The sequence below is a fragment of the Leptodactylus fuscus genome, chromosome 5 (genome assembly GCF_031893055.1).
Source record: "Leptodactylus fuscus isolate aLepFus1 chromosome 5, aLepFus1.hap2, whole genome shotgun sequence".
NCBI lineage: Eukaryota > Metazoa > Chordata > Amphibia > Anura > Leptodactylidae > Leptodactylus > Leptodactylus fuscus.
Genome location: NC_134269.1, coordinates 192,236,243 through 192,262,496, shown reverse-complemented (window position 1 = coordinate 192,262,496; position 26,254 = coordinate 192,236,243). Strand labels below are relative to the sequence as shown.

The 26,254-nt window shown below is 41.4% G+C and overlaps 1 protein-coding gene across 1 annotated transcript in view; it reads left to right on the top strand.

Moving 5' to 3' along the window:
* Positions 1–25,945, top strand: part of SLC6A7 (solute carrier family 6 member 7) — a 56,178-nt gene extending 30,233 nt beyond the window's left edge. Inside the window, exons 9-14 of the mRNA XM_075274952.1 lie at positions 432–544; positions 893–1,024; positions 6,045–6,144; positions 9,456–9,556; positions 16,367–16,534; positions 25,092–25,945. Of these exons, the coding sequence (XP_075131053.1) occupies positions 432–544; positions 893–1,024; positions 6,045–6,144; positions 9,456–9,556; positions 16,367–16,534; positions 25,092–25,295 (818 nt within the window). The 3' untranslated portion in view covers positions 25,296–25,945. The remainder of the gene's footprint in view (positions 1–431; positions 545–892; positions 1,025–6,044; positions 6,145–9,455; positions 9,557–16,366; positions 16,535–25,091) is intronic.
* Positions 25,946–26,254: the final 309 nt, after the last annotated feature.

Genomic DNA, 26,254 nt, shown 5'->3' with positions numbered 1-26,254 from the left:
ATATAATGTTGTTATCCTGTCTTCTCCAGATCTTCAGCCGTACAATAAATCTGCCATTATTTTGCCATGTTCTATTGGTGATGAAACAACTCTGCTCATTAGCTCTCAGTCTACACAGCAAAGTTAGGAAGTAGTTTACAGAAAATAGGAACTATCAGACTTGTGTCTGAACTAGAGGCCAGCATGAATATTTCTTTTTTTTTTTTTGTGAATAGCAATTTTTATAATAAAACCTGATGTACACTATGTCAGTTTATGAGGAAACATTGCCATTAAATATTATAGCAGGGAAAACTAGATTTGCATACTTGTTTTTATCCAAAGTACTCATTAATAGCTCCCATCTAAAGTGACTAATATTGAATCTACTTTATGAAAAAAAACATAAGTGAAAGCTTACACATTTTATGTATTTCCCCTTCTTCCTGCAGGTCCCGGTCTGGCCTTTGTAGTATACCCACAGGCCATGACAATGCTTCCGCTATCACCATTTTGGTCATTCCTCTTCTTCTTTATGCTTCTGACGCTTGGATTAGACAGCCAGGTAGGTTTCTTGTGTATGGTTTTAGTTATCTCTTAGGGTAGGCTGTTTATTGGAGCTGATTTTGAGATGCCTTAAAATTTGCTCTAAAAACACCCCAATCTGCCGCCCATCATTTCGGGGTACATGACCACACGCTGGTCAAAACTATTGATAAGAAGCTGGGCTATATGTGCATACCTGATAGAAACTATGGCCGAAACCACCTCAGGTTTTCTGCCATGGTTTCCACAGAGAAAATATTAGTCAGATTTTTCTAACAAATATTTTGCTACCATTGCAATGTGAACTCAGTCATATATGGTTTTATGTATAATAAAAATATAAATATATAATTCGTTTGATCCACAGTTTGCATTTATGGAGACAATAGTGACGGCCATCACAGATGAGTTCCCGTACTACCTCAGACCAAAGAAAGCATTTTTTTCTCTTATTATCTGCATAGCTTTATTCCTACTGGGACTGATCCTTACGACTGATGTAAGTCCTATCTTTTCAGAGTGTTTTATAGTCTGTGGCACTTTTTGCACATGTTGTAGAAATCCTGTACAGAACAAAGGTGATAATGTCCTCCTGATCTGCTCCATGTTTATCTGAAGAGTGACTGGAGGTGCAGGTCTAAGCCACAAGGTTTGAACAACCGGTTTGTCCTATTGCAGAGAAGACACATCTAGGAGGTTTCTGCTCCAAACAGTTGTCTAACAGCCTGTCTGTAAGGGAATTGCTAGTCATGCAATTCCTTAGTGCTGCTGCTAAAACCAGGAAGAAGAAAAGACAGTGAATCCTAAACTTAACTCAGCCCCTACCCCTACCTACTTGCCACACTATCCGAATGAAAGAAACAACTACGTGTTAGGGTTCTGTATATATATATATATATATATATATATATATATATATATATCCTATTAATATTATAAATGTGAAAGTTTGTGGGTTTGTGAGTTTGGATGTTCGGATGTTTGTTCCTCAATCACGGAAAAACCGCTCCACCGATTTGGCTGAAATTTTCCACTAACATAGTTAATACACCCGATTGCGCAATAGGCTACTTTTTGTCACAATAGCACACATAAATTTGTGCCAGGACCCCCACAAAACCCAAACTCACACCACCATCTCTGCAATCTCACACACTTTGGACCATAGCAAGCCACAAAATTCATATTGCCCTCTTCAGCCTCGCCCCTAACCCCACACAATCACATATACATATACTTTACCACTTTGCACCTCACCTTAACGATACTCCAGGAGGCTCTCTTTAACGCTCCGGAGCAGCCATGTTTGCCGACCCCCACCGCTCTGACAATCCGCGACACCGCCCACCCATGTCAATACCCCTAGGCGGTCTAATAAATGCAAAAAAAAAAAGATTACAAAAAGTAAAAAAATATTAAAAAAATAAATAAAAAGGATTAAAAATTCAAATCACCCCCCTTTCCCTAGAACACATATAAAAGTGGTGAAATACTGTGAAACACATACACGTTAGGTATCCCCACGTCCGAAATCGCCCGCTCTATAAAGATATACAAATATTTTTCCTGTTCGGTAAACGCCGTAGCAAGAAAAATGGTCAAAAGTGCCAAACCGCCATTTTTTCACTGTTTTGATTCTGATAAAAAATTGAATAAAAAGTGATCAAAGCAATAACATTTCCCAAAAATGGTAGAACTACAAACTCCACCCCGTCCCGCAAAAAAAGACGCCCTATACATCCCCGTACACGCACGTATAAAAAAGTTACGGCTGTCAGAATATGGCGACTTTTCAAAAAATAATTTTTTAACACAGTTTGGGATTTTTTTAAGGGGTCAAAATGTAAATAAAACCATATAAATTTGGTATCCCCAGCATCGTAATGAAACACAGAATACAGGGGACATGTCATTTTGGTTGCACAGTGAACGCTGTAAAAGCAAAGCCCGTAAGAAAGTCACAGAACTGCATTTTTTCTTCAAATCCACCCCATTCAGAATTTTTCCCTGCTTCCCAGTACATTATATAGAAAAAATAATGGTGGCATCATGAAGAAAAATTTGTCCCAGGAAAAATTAAGACCTCATATGGCTCTGGGAGCGGAGAAATAAAAAAGTTATGGGGTTTAGAAGGAGGGGAGTCAAAAATGAAAATCAAAAAATGCCATCGGCGGGAAAGGGTTAACTTCAAATACTTCTGTCCCAAAGTCACTATGTAAAGTTTCTCACAACACCGTATAGCAGCTCAAATACAAATTAACTTCAACACAAAAGTCTCACGTATTCTCTGAATTACAGCAACAACAAGATACAAAGTTACATTTCATATTCCATCCCTTATACACAGTACGAAAACCCTACCCACGCCTGTATATACCCACTGCTACAATCACCGCAGACGAAGTCGCGGGTAACAGCTAGTATATATATATATATATATATATATATATATATATATATAATTATAATTGACAGAACCTCTTGCCTGCCGTAGTGACTGCAGTCGAGGTCCACAGGCCCCAAGAGGGCAGCCGTCTGCCTGAGCAAAGCAGCCGTATGTTTGTGCGGCACTAGTGTGAACAGAGAGCAATATGAGTTCCCCAGTTACTTCATTGGGTAAAAGTGTTTGCGCAGCTCTAATGTGAACAGGCTTCAATGAAGCTTTCCCCAGTTGACTTCACTGGGCAAATGTACTTGTGCAGCACTAAATGTGAACAGGCTGCAATGCAGTTTCCCTCAGTTGACTTCACTGGGTAGATACACCTGTGTATAGCGCTGGGTGAAGCTGACTGAAGCCTTGCAACAGACCTCTGCTAAATACAGCAGAGGGATAGGTACTAACAACTGCTTCACCCTGCTACACGGTAAAGGTTGCCAGGGGTTAAACGTCTCCTCTGGCCATTAACACAAAGGGCTCCACCACAGCTAGGAGCGATCATGTAACTAGATGGTTCAATAGGCTTTTAGGGTCCCTAATGGCAGTGCCCTGGTAGGCTAAGGAATCCTATCCTAGATGCCCTATCTGGCAACCTGCCTACATTGGAACCTAGCCCTGAACTCCTGCCTTACAGGAATGTTAGTCAAAGTATGAGCATCTGGCGGGCGTCAACTCACACTAAAAAGGCAAGTCACCGCCCGTGGGGCGGTGGCCATAACTTCACCGCACATGCTCAGTATGGGCAAAATGGGACTTAGCCTCCGAGCGGTTCCAAAAGGTCTGAGCATGCTCAGTAGGGGAAGAATGGGACTTAGCCTCTGAGCGCTTCCAGAAGGTCTGGGCATGTTCAGTAGGGAGAAAGTTGGACTTAGACTCCACACACCTCACTGTCCAACGCTGAGGGCGACAGTTGGATTAGCACGCAGGTGGCGCTGTGCGCCGGAAGGAAAACCTGTGGGACCCCACCCTAACACTAGGCGGCAAAACCCATCCTAGAAATAAGTGGCACACAGAACAAGACAAGACAAACAACACAGAAGAGAAGTCAGCAAGCCAAGGGTCAAAGCCAGACAGACAAAGCAGTACAAAATCGTAAAGAGTAACAAGGGAAACCAAAAGTCAGAACTCAGTAAAACAATTGTAGCAGAAAGAGGGGCTTAGCAGGGACAAAGTCGCAAGACAAAGTCACAATAGCCACCAAATCTGGGCTGATAGCCTGTATATAGGAAGTCTATGACCTGCTCCAGACTTGGTTGGTAGACAGGCTGTCAATCACACAGACAAGGCTAAGATTAACAATTAGATGGACAGAGGGAAACAAGGTGCAGGAGATGGGTGTGGTAGAAATTCAATTACAGAGGAGAGCTATTAGAGCAGTGTTCACACAGTGCAATGAAAAACTCTAAGCAAATAATCAAACTGAACACGCCTCCTGTGCCACAGCATACGAGCAGACGGTGGCGCAGAGACCCGAACAGGCAGAGACATTACACTTTCATAGAACAGTTAGAAGGAGGAGGAGACAAGGCTAAGCTCCTGAGACTCCAAGAGATGACTTCTCAGTTTTAATTATAATATCAGACACAATAGAACCGAGGGGAAGTAAGAGATGAAGAGGGGAAGTGCTGGAAAATATATTTTTTCCTGTATAAGGGATTTGTATGAGATTAGAAAATCTTGAACCAATGACAATATGGCTCATTGCTATGTCTATTAGTTCCAGATAAATGGAAAATAGAGTTATTAGTTTTAGGTAAATGGTAATTGGTACCATTATTTTTAGGTAAATAAATGGGGATTGTTATTATTAGTTCAAGATATGTAGGAATTGTTACTATGATTTTTAGATAAACAGATTAATATTATTAGGTTTAGATAAACTGGGATTGACCTTAAAGGGGTATTCCCAACTCGCCTGCTCACCAACTAGCAGGCTGTGTGCTCTGTTCACTTCCTGGTTTTCTTGGTAAATTGGTGGGCAGGTTTTCACTTGCTATCTCCTAGACAAAGCCAACTCTACTTAGTTCTCTTCGTAGCAGTACATGTTTTCAGTCAGTAATGAGGGACGGTTGTAAATAAATTAGCACAGTATCACTAGAAGATGCACAATATGAAGCTGATGTATCAGAGCTGGATTTGATAGGTGATGAGAATCCCAAATTCACATGCAACAGGACCAAGAGTCAGCTTGCAGTAAACTCAATTTTAGGCCTGTGATTACATACAGAGGTAACAGACTCCCTGTCTCAGCCCTTATCAGCAAAATTCAATTAGCCGACCTGATAACTGGGAGATAAACAGCTCAGAAATACAAGCTGCTCCGAGCACTCAGCTCATCCTCCCTCCCGAGAGCAGGGAGCTATATCACTTGTTCTTGGCGAAGAGATTAGATCATCCCCAGGTCTTCGGTTTTGAAAACGCAGTGTAAACAATGAAGTGAATAATCTCAAATAGTGGCCAACAAAGCAATTTTGCTTAAGCAATGTATTTAGGAAAAGTCTTAAATCCACATAAGCTAGCAGTATAGTTTGGATCCTTGAGATGGGACAACCCCTATAATAGTCCTAAATAAAATGGAAGTGGAATTGTTAGTTCTAAATAAATGAGAATTTGCATTGATGCTTGTGGATAAAAAGGGACTGGCATTATTAGTTATAGATAAATGGATGTTGGCAATATTAGTTCTAGGGATATTTGTTATTAGTTCTACAACTACAATTTTAAAAAGTTGGAACGCTGTGTAAAATGTATGGAAAACAGAATAGAAATCATGGCCATGTGCATGCGACCATAGCAATGAATAAGTCAGTGTGCCATACACTAATGGGGTTGGGCAGGATTAGAAAACATGGTAGATATCTATTTTTCAAAAAGTGATATCACATCAGGAAGTTACATCACAACAGGCATGAGGTCACTTCCTGAGACACAAAAATCAGCAGATGAATAGAATATTAATAAAAAAATATGTTTGTGTGCATGCCGCTATAAATGATGCAAGAAATGCTGGGTACAGAAGGTACTATGCCACAATATTATTATTGGTTGTATTATGTACCCACATGCCTTATCTCTGTCCTAGGGTGGAATGTATTGGCTGGTCCTCCTCGATGACTACAGTGCAGGGTTTGGTCTCCTGGTCATTGTCATCACATTCTGTCTTGTGGTTTCAAGAGTTTATGGTAAGACTTGAGATTTCTCATTTCCTGTGTTCATGTCTATCTGGTACACAGGATGTTATGGCTGGCCATGTACATATAATATCTCTCCAAGTCCCCCTTACACATGCATGCTCTACCATGTGTGCACGTGTTCTCATCCTCAGAACAAATGTTTCAGGCATATTGAAGTCCAACAGCCTGATCCTTATCCTCTTTGTATGGGGACCCCCATACACATAAAACGTTTGATCAATCCAAACTGAATTGGTGATTTCGGGTCTAACGTATATGAGATGCTTACAATTCAGTGCGTCTTTATGTTGACCCATTCTGATACATGTTTATTACATTATCATTAATATTATTATTAGTTATTAATATAAATAGCATTATTGTGTACGTTTATGTTGCACAATGTCTGTATGATATAAGCTTTATGATTCTATGAAGTATATGATGGTATTATTTGTTGCATATATTATGAGAATCATGTATAGGAATATCATTTTGGTATAGTATACGTTATCACTTGGGCACTGACTAGATGTATTATTATGTAGGCTGTGTAGGGCTGTATTATGTGGGAATTATATAAGAGTATTATTTTGGTATTTTGTAGCAGCACAAGAGCAAGGTTTCTCATTATTCCTAAGTCAAGTATAAGTATAATCACATGGAGGAAGTTGGAGATGAATTTGAGGTGGTCTGCCTCAAAATAATCTCCTAAAAGTGGTCCTGTGGGACCCTTGGCGGAAAGCTGAAGCCGAGCCTTGACTAATCAAGTACGAGACCTCATGCCACAGTTTCCATGGTGATACGACTATGGAAATCACTGTAAGATTGAAAATAATGGGAGGTAGATTTGAGGTACAATTTGGATCTGATTTTGAGAGGGACTCTACCTCAAAATTAGCTCCAAATTCTTCAATGTGAACATGCCCTATGCCTTACTAAAAATTTACATCAAAGTATAGTACCATGAAGATTATCAACACCACCTACTCTACCTCACTAGTTAAAGGTGTCTTCTAGTTTCACGATATTGATGGCCTAGCCCAGGAATCAGTGGTGGTCTAACTCACAGAGCGCTATTGTTAGGGGCGGATTTTGAGGAGGATTCAGTGCCGAAATCTGCCCCCTCTTGCCCCGTGTGAATGGGAACTTAGGGTACCTTCACATGGCGGAAACTGAAAAGGAATTTTCGTTGGACTTCTACATCTAATTCCTCTAACTTTGCTGCTTTCACTCGATGATTAGGCTCAAATCAATGGGTCTATGAGTGGAGTGTCCTGTGACTGCAGGACGCAGAAGCCATGCCAAGATCGAGTATTCAGGGTATTTTTGGATGATTTTTGATCGAGATTTTTTCAGATTCAGTGTATAATTGGATGCTGACTTTGAGGAGGAATCTGCCTCAAAAACAGAGTCAAAAGATGTTGTGTTAACCACTTCCGGACTGCCCATTGTGTTTTTACATCTGGAAGGTGATTGCTTTGTTCTGCAGGATGTACCGGTACGTCCAAGCAGATTTCAGCAGCTGCAAGAAATTGTGCAGCTCCTGAAATGGGAAGCCGGCTGTAAATTCAGTTGGAGCTCCCAGAGAGAAGGCAGGGAAGGTTTATTACCATCCCTGCCTTCCTGCTCGCTGAGTTTACAATGCTCAATGATCGCTGTATTACATGTTGTGGCTCCCCTCTGACCCGGTGGTCCTGTGATCTGCCGAGATCAGAGATTGTTAGAGCTGCTGGGTCCTACAGGACCCAAATCAGCTCTGTAGATATGGACAGGAGGCTATATGGGGACACGATGTTTTTTCAAAAAATAAATAAATAATAATAAATTTAAAAAAAAAAGTAGTAAAGTAGTATTGGGTAGCATCAGTCTTGGGAAGCTGGGATACCCCTTTAAGAATCTAGAACAGGTATAAAGCTCTGTTTTCTGGTATTGTAGCCATATTCATTTCTGATTATAGGACACACGTAACCGTGTAATGTAATTGTCGTGGATCACTGATCTAGGACATCTCTTGTTTCCATGTTGGTATAATTATTGTAACCCTGTAAGTAATACATGAAGATTATGTGCATCAAATCATTGTATGGTTCAGCTATCACTTCAAGAATAGGTGGAAAGGAATGAGACATTCATCCTCCCGAGTCATTAGAAATGTATCGCAGTCATGTCGTGTCTGGTGGCCACGTCTCATCCTTCTTGCTAATGTCTGATGAGGAACGATACTGTAATAGAAGCCCTGCAATGTTCAGCTGGGAAGTGAATACTCCATATCGAACCCCTAGGGAACAGTTATGGAAAGCCATGCTATAAATGCTCTGGATTCATGCAGGGATTCGGAAATACCTATCAGCTTTTTTAACAAGGTTTTTGCAAATGAAACTAATTTTGCAGCAATTTCACCACACTTTCTACAGGCTACGGTCATGAAAATATCATGCACTGATGTTAATGGCTCAATATCTTTACAGTGCTATGTGATGTAAACAATAGGAAATTAGAGGGATCTTCCAGTTTCTAAGGAACATTTCACACTGATGACCTATCCACAGCAATATCAGTATGTTTCATTTTGTCTACCCCTCCCCTCCAGACCCTGGATGTTTTGTGGGTGGCAAACCCCAATATTTTTGGATAATGTGTAACAATTGCTTGTTACGAATCGATTTCCTGATTTTTCCTATTAATATTATGAATGTTAATGGTGGTTTGGAGGAGGTGCTGGTGCTGGGGGTGAGGGAGGGGGCCTGGGGGGGGGTTGTTTGGTGGGGGGGTTAGGACCAGAGGGCCAAGGGTGAGTAGGAGGGAGGCCGATTGCACAGGTTGAAGGGGGAGGTGGGAGGGTGACTGGGGTCACGGGTGGGTGGTGGTGGGGGCAAGGGGGAGATCTGGAAGGTCACTATAGGCTCTAAAGGGGGGGCGCAGGTGAGAGGTAAGGGGAGAGCCGGGGGCGTGGGTGGCTGCTAGGTGGGGAGCCGGGGCCACAGCAGTGGGGCTGTGGGGTCCCGCCACACGAGGGTGTGGGAGGGACCCGCGGCGGCCAAAGAAAAGGGGCGTGGGGGCCAACGGGCCGCGCTGCACATGGTTCGCGCAAGGATGGGGGTTCGCGGATGAAGTCGTGGGTACAGCTAGTAGACAATAAAACCTATAAAATCTCTCCAGTTCCATGAGATGGGTTAACCACGTACCACCGTATTACTGTAATATCCACGGGAGTGTTGTATTACTTGTTACAATGCCATCAGCTCGGAGATATAACTGTAATTAGTAATGTCTCTTGTGAATACATTCATTGTTTATGTGATATTTCACTTGTCTAGGAGTCAAGAGCTTCTGCAGGGATATCCAAATGATGCTGGGATTTAAGCCAGGAATATATTTTAAAACCTGCTGGGCCTTTCTGTCACCAGTCACCTTAATAGTAAGTAATTTTGCTCATTTTAGTACTAAATATACAGTAATGATAGACATCACTTTCCTATTCTCATACAATACTCAGAAAAATCGTAAAAGGTGAGAGCGCCTTGAATCCTGAACGTACAAGCAAATCTCCTGGGTGTCACAACCTACTAAAATACTTACCTCTCCCCATGTCTGTGGTTCTCTTTTCTGCTTGGTACTTGCCATGGACAACTTTCTGTCATTGCCTCCACCATCACGTCTGCGGCATTGTCGGAAGTGAAGAGGACTGTAGACTGCAGGAACTAGTCTGGTCTGGGGTTTTATTAGTTTAAGGGAATGTTAGGGTTTGTATTTACTTAGGGGATATTGCTTTGCTTTATAGGTTTGGGTCTGATTAGGGGTCTGGTCTGTTTTCGGTATTTGTTCATTCGGTCTGGTCTGGGGCATTTATTTAGGAATCTGAGATCTGTATTTGTTTAACAGTCTGATTGGAGGTCTGTATTTATTATGGGGTATTTGAGTAGAGGGTTTGGTCTGGGGTCTCTATTAATTTAGGGAATCTCTTCTGGCTTGTGTATTTACATAAGGGGTCTGTAATCATTTTGAAGTGTGATGAAGGGAGTTGTATTCACTACTTGTGATTCACGTTCTTCAAGGGCATGTCCTCTGTAAATGGACAGGACATACGGTAGAATATTCTGCATAGAAATTTATATATCACTTCTAAGAATCTCTTTAATGTCACCTCTCAAAAACTGCAAAATTTTTCCAGCTGGAGGAAAAAAAAAAACATCAGGCCCCTCATCTTCAGGTGCATTCCTCCTGAGAATTTCTATAGATATGAATGGAAGGCAGGAAAAAAAACTATGAAGTTATTGAGTAATCGGTATTTGCAAAAACTCTTTAGGAAACAGAACATGGTGAGCAAACAACTGCGTTCAAAAACTGCTACAAAAACCTCTACAAAATACGAAACTCATTTTTTATGCCTGACAAAAAACTCAGCGTAAACTTATCCTTAAGGGTCTTGCACATGATTGAGTCCTATCTTTGGGAACCCATCCCCGTGCAGGCGGAAGGACCCAGACTCAGCAGTGTGCATAGAACTCACTGCATCATGGTTAGTTATCATGTAGTAAGCTACTGAACATCCCGCTACAGTGTGTGCAAGGGCCTTTAGTGAATCTTTGTATTCCCCATGAAACAATGATTATGTAACATTTTGTCTTATAACTAGGGTTGAGCCGATCGTAAGATTTCAGGATCGATTTTAAAATCCGCTTTCTGATCATTTTCCATCCGATCCCGATTGTGAAATTTACTTGATCGCCGATCGGAATCCGATCTTTTGCGATCCCGATCGCTCAACCCTAGTTACTTTATGTTTATGGAGTAGGGTTGAGCCGATCTTGAGATTTTAGGATCGTTTTTAAAATCTGATTTTTGATCATTTTCCAGCTGATCCCGATCGTGAAATTTGCTCGATCGCCAATCGGGATCCGATCTTTTCCGATCCCGATCGCTCAACCCTACTTATGACTCTGTGTTGTGCCATTTGTTATTCCTCCTGGGAACGTATGTGTTACCATTCTTCTTGTCAAAGAGGTGTGTTCCTTAAAAGTCTGGAACTGTGTTGACAGTGTTTGGTTAACATACTAAGGGGCTCGTTCACATCTGCAGCCCGGTCTCCGTACTTAGGTTTCCGTTTCCTGCCTAAAACACAGGCAGGATACGGAAACCTGCAGGAGTCTCTCTCACCCATTCATTTAAGATGTCCGGCCGGACATGCAGTACTCTGTGTCCGGATCAAAAAATCCGGTTTCGCAGCGGAGAGCCTAAAACGCTCACCGCCGCGCACGGCCGGACCCGGTCTATGGTTTCCATCTTCTGGCATGCAGAAGACGGAAACCATAGAACGGAGACCCCAGACGCAGGTGTGAACCCAGCGTAACTGGTACAGATAAACGTATAGACAGATGATAAGTCTTGTAAAGTTTCAGACATGCTTGTATCCAAATATTGGTCTCTCCATTGGTCCCTCTATATCAGACTTCTGTAACTACTAGGCGAGGATACCTCTGTACATACATTGTACATATTTTTTGGCAGATTCATATGGAATTTTCATGAATTCAAAGTCATGCAATGGCTACAGTAAAGAGCACATTCATGTCTATGGACGTCCTATTAAAGCCCTAAAACAGCCATGTGCATGAGCCCTAAGGCTGGCCTGACCTTATTATGTTTTTCTTCAGCCCCTTTAAGACAGCATCGTACTGTGACAATCATGAAGCATAAATATCAAGGGAAACCCCTTTGCCAGGGTCAGTGACAGCTTGCTGTGCCCCTAGGGTGGTGGAAACCCCTCCTCTGTAGACACACATAGCAGCCTCTCTATAAATACATCCTGCCATGGACAATTGATTAATTGCATCATTTACACCATATAATTTTCAGGAATACGGCGACATCTTATACAACGTGTCATCTGCTTCATGCTTTGATATGCTGGACAGAAGTGATAGGACTAGTAAGGTGATTTCAGGCAATATTTTCCAGCATCAAACTCCTTCTACCTATGTAAGATCTGTAGTGTTTATACTGCTCCGGCCATGATGGAAAGAATTTCACCTGCTCAGTCCTATACAATGTTAGCAAAGTAACCCTAGGTAAAACTTACAGAAACACCCTGTAAATATGACATTGCATTTTGTTGGTTATTATTCATTTTTCTAACTAGCCATTTTGTGTGAAATTATTTGGTATTATTATTATTGTTTATTTATATAGCACCATTAATTCCATGGTGCTTTACATTTGGGGGTTACATACAGTACACAAAGTATACAAACAGATGTAATACTAATGACCGACTGGCACGGTGGGGTAGAGGGCCCTGCCCGCGAGAGCTTACAGTCTATGAGGGAAGGGGGGTAGAGACAGAAGGTGAGAGTAGAGACTGTACAGATGGCAGTGAGGTGATAGTGTTATTGGAGGTTGTAGGCCTTCCTGAATAGGTGAGTCTTCAGGGCCTTCTTGAATCCTGTGATTGTGGGGATCAGTCTTATGTGTCTTGGTAAGGAGTTCCAGAGTATGGGGGATGCACGAGAGAAATCTTGGAGACGGTTGTGTGAGGAGCGGATGAGAGCAGAGCGGAGTAGGAGGTCATTGGAGGATCTGAGGTTACGTGTGGGCAGGTAGCGGGAGATTAGTTCAGAGATATATGGAGGGGACAGGTTGCGGATGGCTTTGTATGTTAGCGTTAGTAGCTTGAACTCTAATCGCTGAACAATGGGTAGCCAGTGAAGGGATTGGCAGAGGGGAGCAGCCGATGGAGAATGGGGTGAGAGGTGTATTAAGTGAGCAGTGCAGTTTAAGGTGGATTGGAGGGGGGCTACTTATATGGTACTTTAGCCTGATATACTTGTGTCTGTCATTACAATGGGTGAAATAACTACAGGGCAAATTTTTGAGGCTCATGTTTTCCCTCTCCCTCATATGAGAAGACAAATACTTTACATAAAACATCATAGTTGAGAGTGTTCTCTTTCAGATTTTGCATTGTGGCCCAGCAGATTCAAGCTATATCTCTGTGGCCAGCCCTGGTTGATCCCATTTATTTTCTATTGGGGGTGGCAGTGCTTCCGTTCCCAAGTAATGGGGAAATTTATTGACTCAAGCTTTAGGGAAACTTTGTACTTGTGGGAACAAAATACCAAAAATCCAAGTACCATAATGAAAGACCCATTAGATCTTTTTTTCTATGATACCCTGCTATATTTTTGGCATGCCACTTCTGTCAGTCCTCCCCTTAGCAAAGCCCTGAGTACATTGGGAGTACATAGAGAGGGAATTGTTTTGCTGACCATCATTGTGAAGGTTCCTGACTAACTCCATGCATTTTTTGTCCTGACCAAGGTAAAAATTAAGTGTAAAATCCATTTACGGATCTAATCTGAATTATTGGCTTTATGCTCTCGGCGAGGTCATGGATCACAATATTATGATGTAATGCCTTGCTTTCCTAGAATGAGTGAGTTTGCAAATCTGACATATTCACTTATGTATAATGTATAATGTTGGTGAATTTCCATATTATAATTGGTTTGTGCGAGCAGTATGTGGAATTGCTGTATAATGTAGATTATCATTAGAAATATTATCACTAGAGGGGGGCAGAGACATCAGAGGATTCGAAGATCAAGAAGAGAGGTTAAATCGATTTCAGGGGCAGCACTGACTATAGCGAAACCTTTGGTTAAAGACTTTTGTAAAAAACTGATGAAATTCATATTATTACAGTGAAAAATTAAAGGGGCGTTTCACCTTTCATTATCAATTCTTTGTGAAAGACACATAGAAAATATCTTGCAAATATATATATATATACGTATACGTATTTTTCAGACTATAAGACGCACTGGACTATAAGACGCACCTAGGTTTTAGAGGAGGAAAATAGGGATAAAAAATTTTGAAGCAAAAACTGGTAAAATATTTAATATATGGGAGTTGTAGTTTTGCAACAGCTGCAAGGCCACATTGACAGGTGACCCTGCAGCTGTACGGGGATGCATAGAGCGTTTTTTTTTTGCGGGGCCAGCTGTACTTTTTAGTTATACCATTTTGGGGGATATCTATTGCTTAGATCACCTTGTATTGAAAAAAAACAGGAGGTGATTTAGAACTTTTATTTATTTCATATTTTTAAAGCTTTTTTTTTTTTTTTTTTTTTTTTTTTTTACTATTTTATTCCCCCCTGGGGGCTTGAACCTGCGGTCAACTTGATTGCAAGTCCCATAGACGGCAATACAACTGTATTGCCGTCTATGGGACATTCTGTCTATTAGTATTACGGCTGGTCATAGAGACCAGCCGCAATACTAATACAGCCGTGACAGGCCGGGGAGCCTCATTAGGCTCCCGGCTGTCACCCGAACAGGTCGGCTCCTGCGATATCGCCGCGCAGGAGCCGGCCTGCAACTTTACAGGTACGGGGCCGGTGGGGACCGGCCCCGGGGGAGAAGGGGCCACGGATACTGACCCGGCATCCGCTGTACTAGAGAGGCGGATGCCGGCACGGGATAGACGCCGGGGCCTGAGACATCGCTGCCCTGCCCTGCATGAAGCCAGCGGCAGGGGCACGGAGGAGCCCCTGCCGCTGCTGGCTTCATGCAGGCAGAGGAGCGCAGCGATGTCTCAGGCCCCGGCACCTGTAATGGCGTCTATCACTTGCCGGCTTCCGCCTCTCTTACAGCGGATGCCAGGTGCCACCTTCAGACTATAAGACGCACCCTTCTTTTCCCCAAAAATTTTGGGGAAAAAAAGTGCGTCTTATAGTCGGAAAAATACGGTATATATATATATATATATATATATATATATATATATATATAGAGTCAGAGTCTGAGGTTGCTAGGTGGGGAAGCATAGACACACAAGTTCAAAATGGTAGAGTTTTATTTTTACTCAACAAGAAACAGTGCAGCAACCTAGAATAGCAGCTTCAATAGCAAAATTGAATGGTACAAGATACAGCTCCCACAGTGTGACTTTCCAGCTGGCTCTGCAGCCCAGCTCTGTCCACAGTCTGCTACTGCAGCTGGCTTCTTAAGCTTCCCTTGATGAGCAGACTCTCTGCAGCTGAGTTGCTGCCAGAACATCCCCAAAGTGTGGACTGGAGGGGGGTGGAATGACAGGTCCCACTGCCAATCCTACCAGCCATTCCTAAAAATCCAGCCCAACACTGAGCATTTACTAAAATGCTCAGCCGACAAAAGTTGTATACTGAGAACAAACATTCCTTCTGAAGTTTTCTCATCTCACCCACTTTAGTAGTCTGGGTGAGATGTACACCCCCTCCTTTACCTGACCAGCCATCGGCTTAATATATATATATATATATATATATATATATATATATATATATATATATATATATATATACCCAGTTTTATTAAAAATCCACCCCTTTTATGCCAACAAAACCAATATGTCCATAATTACTGCTGAAAATTTTGGACAATCCTGGCTATTTTGGCAGTACCAGCTGCCTCTGCAGGCAAGGAGGGGTTGGGGGACTTTCCTATTGAAGATAGGAATAGATCGCAGAGATCTATCAGAATTATATGTCTTAAAGCTATCTTCTATTATGCTGTGGAAACAAACAACAAGAAGGCTAGGTCTTGATAGGGCTAGTTCACACGTGGGCAAAGGGGAGTTTTTTGACAGCGGATTTCGCTTCAAAATCAGCCCCTTTACAATGGAGCCCTATGTGAACAGCTAGCTTTTTTTTTCCGCTAGCTTTTTTTTCCACTAGCTTTTTTTTCTGCTAGTTATTTTTCAGCTAGCAGAAAAAAGAAGCGACATGACCTTTCTTCAGGCGTTTTCCGCCTGAAGAAAGCAATAGAAGTGAATGGGAGGCAAAAACAGCGCAGGTTTTTTTCAGCGCGTTTTTTTTTAGCCCATTCACTTCTATGGGAGGGGAAAACAGCCTGGCTTTTTTTGGAAGCGGTTTTTACAAAAAAAAGCTCCAAAAAAAAGCCTGGCAATGTCAAAAAAAAGCTTCCTAATTAGGAAGCGGTTTTTTTCAGGACCAAAATAAGCCAGGAGGTTTTTACGTGTGAACTAGCCCATAGATTGTTATTCTTGGTACATACTGTTTACTACTTCATGTGTATAAACTGAGATACGTTTTAACAAAAACAGATCAGTCAGCAAGTAGCCCGCCTGATGATTGTTTCTCATTAGAAGAGATAAATCTCTAATAAAAAAAGGAGAAATAGAAATAAATGCAACCTTTTAATCAGCATATTTTATGTCTTTGCAGGGTCTGCTGGCATATAGCATAATAAAATACCAGCCATCCCAGTATGGAAGCTATCAATTCCCCTACTGGTCAGAGGCGTTAGGAATCCTAATGGGACTTTTCTCATGTATGATGATCCCAATTGGCATGCTGGTTGCGATCTTAAAAGAAGAAGGAACTCTATGGGAAGTAAGTAATGCATGTAACAAGGCAAAGTATAAGGCATACTGTATAAACCATACAGAGAGTGTGCATGTACTGCAATGAGTTACATGGAGATTATAGTTTTACTTACTGATCTAGCTGTAACTATGAATAGCTAAAAGGACTACCAAAAGTAGTGCCACAGTATCTATAGACTGCAATTTTACTTACTCACTACCAATTCTCCAATTCTAGGAGTCCAGAGTCAGGTATGACTATGGTGCCAATACTATTCCTCCATTACTATCTAGCGACAGTCGCAGAATGGGCATTAGCAGTGTACTGCCATATGTTAGCAGTATACCCCAAATATTAACCATGTACCCTCATATATTAGCAGTGCACTTCCTTAATTTAGCAGTGTATTCTCTAATTAGCAGTGTACCCCCATATATCAGCAGTGTACTCCCATATATTAGCAGTATACCACCTATATCAACAGTGTACGCCATATATTAGCAGTGTACCCCCTAATTAGTAGTGCACCCCCAAATATTAGCATTACATTCCCATATATTAGCAGTGTACTACCATACATTAGCAGTATACTCACATACAGTATATTAGCAGTGTACCAGTGTAGTCTACACTTAAAGCTACAGTATAATCAGTATTATGTGTATTACAGTCCTATGAAAAAGTTTGGGCACCCCTATTAATCTTAATCATTTTTAGTTCTAAATATTTTGGTGTTTGCAGCAGCCATTTCAGTTTGATATATCTAATAACTGATGGACACAGTAATATTTCAGGATTGAAATGAGGTTTATTGTACTAACAGAAAATGCGCAATATGCATTAAACCAAAATTTGACCGGTGCAAAAATATGGGCACCTCAACAGAAAAGTGACATTAATATTTAGTAGATCCTCCTTTTGCAAAGATAACAGCCTCTAGTCACTTCCTGTAGCTTTTAATCAGTTCCTGGATCCTGGATGAAGGTATTTTGGACCATTTCTTTCTACAAAACAATTCAAGTTCAGTTAAGTTTGATGGTCGCCGAACATGGACAGCCCGCTCTCAAATGATCTGAAAACAAAGATTGTTCAACATAGTTGTTCAGGGGAAGGATACAAAACGTTGTCTCAGAGAGTTAACCTGTCAGTTTCCACTGTGAGGAACATAGTAAGGAAATGGAAGACCACAGGGACAGTTCTTGTTAAGCCCAGAAGTGGCAGGCCAAGAAAAATATCAGAAAGGCAGAGAAGAAGAATGGTGAGAACAGTCAAGGACAATCCACAGACACCTCCAAAGAGCTGCAGCATCATCTTGCTGCAGATGGTGTCACTGTGCATCGGTCAACTATACAGCGCACTTTGCACAAATAGAAGCTGTATGGGAGAGTGATGAGAAAGAAGCCGTTTCTGCACGTACGCCACAAATAGAGTTGCCTGAGGTATGAAAAAACACATTTGGACAAGGCAGCTTCATTTTGGAAACAAAAATTGAGTTGTTTGGTTATAAAAAAAGGCGTTATGCATGGCGTCCAAAAAGAAACAGCATTCCAAGAAAAACACATGCTACCCACTGTAAAATTTGGTGGAGGTTCCATCATGCTTTGGGGCTGTGTGGCCAATGCCGGCATCGGGAATCTTGTTAAAGTTGAGGGTCGCATGGATTCCACTCAGTATCAGCAGATTCTTGAGAATAATGTTCAAGAATCAGTGACGAAGTTGAAGTTACGCTGGGGATGGATATTTCAGCAACACAATGATACAAAACACCGCTCCAAATCCTCAGGCATTCATCAGAGGAACAATTACAATGTTCTGGAATGGCCATCCCAGTCCCCAGACCTGAATATCATTGAACATCTGTGGGATGATTTGAAGCGGGCTGTCCATGTTCGGCGACCATCAAACTTAACTGAACTTGAATTGTTTGTCCAAAATACCTTTATCCAGGATCCAGGAACTGATTAAAAGCTACAGGAAGCGACTAGAGGCTGTTATCTTTGCAAAAGGAGGATCTACTAAATATTAATGTCACTTTTCTGTTGAGGTGCCCATACTTTTGCACCGGTCAAATTTTGGTTTAATGCATATTGCGCATTTTCTGTTAGTACAATAAACCTCATTTCAATCCTGAAATATTACTGTGTCCATCAGTTATTAGATATATCAAACTGAAATGGCTGCTGCAAACACCAAAATATTTAGAACTAAAAATGATTAAGATTAATAGGGGTGCCCAAACTTTGTCATAGGACTGTATGTATGTGACTGTCTATCTGCATAAGGTACACATACATGTTGGCCAATTTACCAACAAACTGCTTTTTTTTTATTGATATGGGCATATTCCACACTGGTCTTGATATCTCCTATACTAGAGCAGTGGGCGCTGATACTGAAAACTAAACCATTTTCTACCTGGAGTAGAATTGAGTTATCATTTACACCAGAAAACCCATGCCAATGGCACCTGAGGTTTGCACCTTTTATATTCTTCTCTCTGGCATAAGGGCATAAGAAATAGATTTATTGCACTTGTCCATACAAGCATTACACTGGTATATACATAGTTTAACATAACATGCATAGTAACTCATAGCAATAGTCAAAAAGGATTCTAGAGACGGAGGGAACAATAACCAACAACTCATCAATGATGCAAAAGATACTACAAAATATTATGTGAAACCCCTGAAGAGGAGACTTTCATTATTATTTCCTTTCTTGCTATGGCTGGTTTATTTGTGTGGTTTATTTTCTATCCTGTAATATACCCATCTGTATGTATGGCCAGCTCCCTTTATTGATTGGTACACCATTTATTCCACGTTTTGTTATACTGGTTTATTGAAAATCAATAAAAAGAGATTAAAACGTAAAAAGAAAGAAAAATAACAAAATAACATGTATTCTGAGTGATCACCATGCAGGCCTTACATCTGGGGTGTGATAATCTGTCATCACATGTGAATACAGAGAGAGATGTGTATATATACAGTATATGTATGTATATACAGTGCTGTGCAAAAGTTTTAATGTCCTTGGAAAAATTGTTGCAAAGTAAAACTGTTTACAAAAAAAGAAGAGTTAATAGATTATTTTTGTGAATTAACAAAATGAAGTTACATAGTTATATAGTTGATGAGGTTGGATAAAGACCTTAGTCCATCAAGTCCAACCTATAACCCTACAATCCCTAAAGTGTTGATCCAGGGGAAGGCAAAAAACCCCATGAGGCTCATGCCAATTGCCCTATTTCAGGGGGAAAAATTCCTTCCCGACTCCAAATCTGGCAGTCAGTATAAAACCCTGGATCTATGCGTCCTTAATGAGTGAATGAGGGAAAGAGAAATCTAAATCCCATCAATATTTGGTGTGACCTCTGCCCTTCGGAGGAGGAGTCCTAGAAGTGATGATACCGCCCCACAGAGTCCTGATCTCATCATCATCCAGTCTGTCTGGGATTACATGAAGGATTGGAGCAAATCTACATCTACAGAAGATCTAGGCTTAGTTCTCCAAGATGGTGATAACAACCTCCCTGCCAAGTTCCTTTAAAACCTATCTGCAAGTGTACGGAAAAGAATTGATGGAAATATTGATGGGATTTAGATTTCTCTTTTCTTCATTCTTTTAATTTGGTTCATTGATAATAAAATATTAGCACTTGTATTTCAGAAAGAATTATTATTATTATTATTATTATTGTTTATTTACTGTATATAGCACCATTAATTCCATGGTGCTTTACATTTGGGGTTTACATACAGTACACAAAATATACAGGTAGATATAATACTAACAATGACCGACTGGCACAATGGGGTAGAGGGCCCTGCCTGTGAGAGCTTACAATCTATGAGGGAAGGGGGGTAGAGACAGAAGGAGAGGGGGAGACTGTACAGATGGTGGTGCGGTGATTGTGTTATTGGAGGTTGTAGGCCTTCCTGAATAGGTGAGTCTTCAGGGCCTTCTTGAATCCTGTGATTGTGGGGCTCAGTCTTATGTGTCGTGGTAAGGAGTTCCAGAGTATGGGGGATGCACGAGAGAAATCTTGGAGACGGTTGTGTGAGGAGCGGATGAGAGCAGAGCGGAGTAGGAGGTCATTGGAGGATCTGAGGTTACGTGTGGGCAGGTAGCAGGAGATTAGTTCAGAGATATATGGAGGGGCCAGGTTGTGGATCGCTTAGTAGCTTGAACTCAATTCGCTGGGCTATAGGTAGCCAGTGGAGGGACTGGCAGAGGGGAGCAGCCGATGAAGATTGAGGGGTGAGGTGGATTAAGCGAGCAGCGCAGTTTAGGGTGGACTGGAGGGGCGGTGAGGGTGTTAGCTGGGAGTCCATGGAGAAGGGTGTTGCAGTAATCTAAGCGGGAGATTATGAGGGTCTGGACGAGCATCTTTGTAGTTTCAGGGGTGAGGAAGGAGCGGATTCGATGGATGTTCTTGAGCTGGAGGCGGCAGGAGGTGTTGAGGGCTTGAATATGTGACTTGAAGGATAGGTCAGAGTCCAGGGTTACCCCAAGAATCAGGCCTGTGGGACAGGGGTAATCGTGGTTCTGTTAAGTTTGATAGATGGGTCAGGTGGAGGGGCCACATTGGGTGGGGTGAAAATGATGAACTCCATTTTCTCCATGTTCAGTTTGCAGAATTCTTAGTTTGCAGAATGCCTTTGCCTCCCCACCACCACAGATGCCTAAAACTTTTGCAAAAGTTACTACCCCCCCATATATATATATTTTTGTATTATATATGTATATGTATGGTCAAAAACTTGTAATACCATAATAGATGACATGTACTTGTTAGACAGTACCTGTCACTTACACAGATCTACACACGAGTAAGTTCTTTATGTTTTTGCTATCTCCCCTCTTACAAGCAGCACATTATGGATCTGCATGCTTGTCCGCGCTCTCCATTTCTATGGCAACCACTCGTGTAGAGAGCCTTCTGTCACCGTTCTGTTATTTCCTGAATCATAATGGATATGTGACTTGTAGTGAAGATTGTTCCTCACTTCCAGCATTTCAGAGAGAAGCAGTGAAGCAAAAAGTCACTCTCTATTTTCTTGGTTATTCTGCAGAACTCATGACTCTTGTGTGTCTTTGTAAGGGCTCGTTCACATCTGCGCCCGGTCTCCGTTCATACAGGTTTCCGTTTCCTGCACAAAACAGAGAAGACGGAAACCTGCAGGAGTCTTTCAAGCCCATTCATTTGAATGGGTTTGAAAGGTGTCCGGCCGTGAGCGGCGGTGAGCGTTTTATGCTCTCTGCGGCGAAACCGTTTTTTTTTTTTAAACGGACACAGTCGGACATGCAGTACTCTGTGTCCGGTTTAAAAAAAAAAACGGTTTTGCAGCGGAGAGCATAAAACGCTCACCGCCACTCACGGCCAGACCCAGTCTGACAGCTTTCCATCTGCTGCATGCAGAAAACAGAGAGCTCAGAACGGAGTCCGGGCGCTAGTGTGAACCCAGCATTAGTTGTCGATTGTGACTCACGTTGCCAACTATTTGTTGATAGAACCACAAACAATCCCCCATTTTCAGAACATTAGAACTATTAGAAGTAATTCTCAGCAATAACGCTCTTGGAGCGCATTTGCATCACGTCTTCTGCATTCATGGCGTAACTAGCAAAGACTGGGACTGGGTATGACGCCCCTTTTCCTGGCCCCCGCACCCCATTTACACACACTATAATGTCCCAAAGTGGCCTCCAGACAGTATAAAGTTCCATAGCGACCCCTCCAAACAGTATGTCCCATAGTGGCCCCTACACACAGTATAATGTCCCACCGTAGCCCCTGCACACACTATTATACCCCATAGTGGCCCCTGCACACACAGTATTATGCCCCTTAGTGGCCCCTCCACACAATATTATGCCCCATAGTGGTGCCTGTACCCAGACAAGGAAACTATGGGACTAGCTCGTGCTTGTTGATGTATAAAATAATCCTCTCTAAGGGTGCATTCACACTGAGTAAACGCTAGCTTATTTTGTAGAGTAAAATTACACTTGTAAATTTTGCTATCCCATTGACTTCAATGATATTTTTTTACAAGTGTAAAAATACGCCTGTAAAAAATACGCCTGTAAAAAATACGCCTGTAAAAATACGCCTGTAAAATGTCATTGAAGTCAATGGGATAGCAAAATTTACAAGTGTAATTTTACTCTACAAAATAAGCTAGCGTTTACTCAGTGTGAATGCACCCTAATGTTGGTCTGTCTGGGCCCTCTGGAGCCTGCTCGCTGTATGCCCTTACATGACCACTGCTTCCACACCTAGGATGGAAAGTTTGAGATGGTGAGCGATTCATTGAAATGACCATCCTGCTTCTTCAGTCCAATGATGTGCATCCTCTCAAAGTCTGTTAACTGGGCAAAATGTCTTTGAGTATGTAATAGATGCACGTCTAGCAGCCAACAATTGCTTATCAGGAGGTACACTACTCAAAAGTAGCCTCTCAGAGCCTTTTTACAGGTAAACAGGCTGTTGGAAAGACCCAGTGTCTAATCAGCCCATCGCCTGTTATCATTTACATAACAGCACGCCAAATTTTTATCCGGGGAAGTTAATTTATTTATTTTTCAGTAAGTGTATTATATGAAATGCTGAATATCCTTAAAAAATGCCTTCTATACATGGCATAGGGAAGACGAGCCTATAACATTCATATATTTGTCATATAAAATATTCTGAATAGACTTGAATATGAATGGAAATGGTTTAGTACAGTCTCATACATGTAGCATTTTGCCTGGAAAGGAATGATCATTTCCAAAGGAAATGTCTAAATATACAGCCTGAAATTTAATATCCTACTCATTGGATTTAGCACTAAGTGGGGCTAATGAGCTTGTGCATCGACGTGGCCTATTTTCTATCCAGCTACTGTGGAAACAGAAAGGGGAGGGGGTGCTGCTCCCTGATTAAAACCTGGCATAGGAATAGACAAATTTGCAGTATAATATATTACGGTGTTTCATGTCAAATAATATTTATGTATAACCACTTCTAATGCCTACATATAGTCCAACTGTTGACCAATTATGACTTGAAAAAGGGGCAGTACCCCGAAATGCTGAAACTAGTGTCGGCAGTACCCCGAAATGCTGAAATTAGTGTCGTGTGTATATCGGATTTTGTCTACAATAAAGCATTGGAATTGAATAATACAGTTGAAGCTCAGCTCTGGGTTCCTTTTGGGTTTACCTCATTCATAAGGGATACCTATTGGTCATTTTGCATGTTTTTTCACTTCCCTATGGGCTGGCCGAAAAGCTGCTGCTAGACAGACCTGTTTTCTCCACTCGGGATAATACCAGAACAACTGTACAGATCAGCTCGGTGCATTGTATTTTTTATACAAATAGTCTAAAACAGGGCAAAAATGTTCATGTTCCCCTATATGTTCAAAGGTCAAGTTCAATTTTTATCCCTGGTAGAAGAAACAAATGATGAGCAACTTACAGTAATCCCATTAATGTAAAACCTTGAAGGGCCTTGAAGGCTTTCTTCACCTTTATGGCAAATTGGGGGGTTAGTAGTGTTTTTTGTCTTTCTCTAGACCATGTGGGCTCAGTCAATTTAAGAGGTTGTACTAAGTGGACTGAAGACTTTACACATTAGATAACTGTTGGCCAAACCTGCCTATTCTGTATATGATGGCCTTTCAACCATCCCATGAAGGTGAAAGTAGGTGGAAGAGAAGGATCGGGCAAATGGATTTCAACATGACTAGTCCTTTTGTTGCAGGGGAAGGTAAACCATTGCCAGAAGTGCATGGGGATAGTGAGGGTAGGACTGGTTCAACATATTGGCGGGCCCAGTTCAAAGGATTCATAATTGCTTTCACACATAATTTAAGTCCACTCAAGTAACCCACACAAAATAGTGTCCCCCCAGTATCCCTCACATAGTGCCCCCTGCCCCATCATTGACCACTCAACCAGAATATCACATACAAATTGAAAATAAGCTATACTCACCTAACTTTATTCCCATGGAGTTACCTGGAGACTTTGATCGTACTGTTGGCTCTAGCTTGACACTCATAGCGCCTCCTTTCTGCAGACAGCATTAGCAGCAGCCTGAATGGTGAAGCATGGAGATGACAGCTCAATGCTCCACCATTGTATTCAACTTTATCTGCATCCTAAGGAGGGAGATAAAGTTGAAATCACATCAATTTAATGTCGCCAGAGGTGCCCCCACTACCATAAGGCTTTGTGAAGATGCAAAGTTTGTCCTATGGTTCAAACAGCCCTGGGTCAAGGAGTCAACAGCCATCTAATTTCTTCAATCTAAACAAACTAAGAAGTTGTATGACAATTTTAGCTTTTAATATCATCATTTAATATAATTTAATTAAATTTTTAATTTAATTTAAATTAATTTAAATTTGAATTAAATTTTTTAATTTAAAATTAAAATTTTTAATTTTAATTTAATATCATAAAGCACAAGACCAACAAGATGAATCTATAATCCTTCTGTTTTGCATAATATGCGACCAACCCATATTTGCTATGATACCATGACCCTTCTCATATATATCTTCTGCTACTCTTCTTACAGAGAATACGTCAGGCTAGTAGACCTGCTATGGACTGGGGCCCATCACTGGAAGAAAATAGGACAGGCATGTATGTTAACACCTTGGCTGGTAGCCAGTCACCAAAACCTTTGATGGTCCACATGCGGAAGTATGGAGGTATCACAAGTTATGAAAATACAGCCATTGAAGTGGACAAAGAAATTGAGGAGGAGTCCATGATGTGATGATGTTAAGAAAAAGGTCAAGAATAACTCAGTGGAACATAAGGTCCTCTCCCTCTAGGGCTTATATATGCTTCCCTAACACAAGGCAAGACCGTCTTCGATCTTGTGTCCAACGTGGCCCAGTGAATAGAGGTCCTAGATTCAGAAATGCTGTCAACTGAGAGATCTTTGTATGGGACTATGTACTAATCTGTCTATGTAGTTTTTATGTTATAGTAATGGAGACTCTGTCTACTTGTCCATGTGCTTGGTCAGTTCCCTGCATCTTGATGTTTCTCTTGAGGGTTATGCGGATTGTAAATGTTTAGATGGTATCTGTAATACTTATGTTCATCTGAAGAAGGTGTCAATATGTTGGCAAAGCGGAAGAGGCATACATTATTTACACACAGATCTCCCATATGTGTATAGCTATGTTCCTTTCATGGTTAAAGCCCCAGTCCCTTAAAAATACCCAATGTTCAATTTCTGTGAATGTTTTAAGTAAGGGCTTAATGCAATAATCCACTCAATACACTTTGGCTTAACAAAGACCTTAAGACCCTACTGCCATGTAATGAGAACCCTACAATCAACATGTCTGAGTGTTACCCACAATACAATAGAAAGCCCAACTGGACCATCCCTTTAAAGAGAATCTGTTACGAAAACCCAACCGTGCTCTGAAGATAAATAGGTTAGGGTCACCTGAATCACCTGATACTTTCCCTTTATGAATCAGTGGTTTCATGGCCGAGGTATCACCGATTTAGTCAATATGCAAATAAGCTCTTTAGGAGCGACCTGGGTATTGGTGTTGCTCCGAAGACATAATTGGCATATTAACAAAACCAGTGAGATCTTAGCAATGGAAAAACACCATTTGATTCAGGTGACCCTAACCTTTCTATCTGCAAGTTAGATTTCTCATCATAAGGACCTTACATGGTCCAGAGGACCCTACATTTTTGGATGTAACA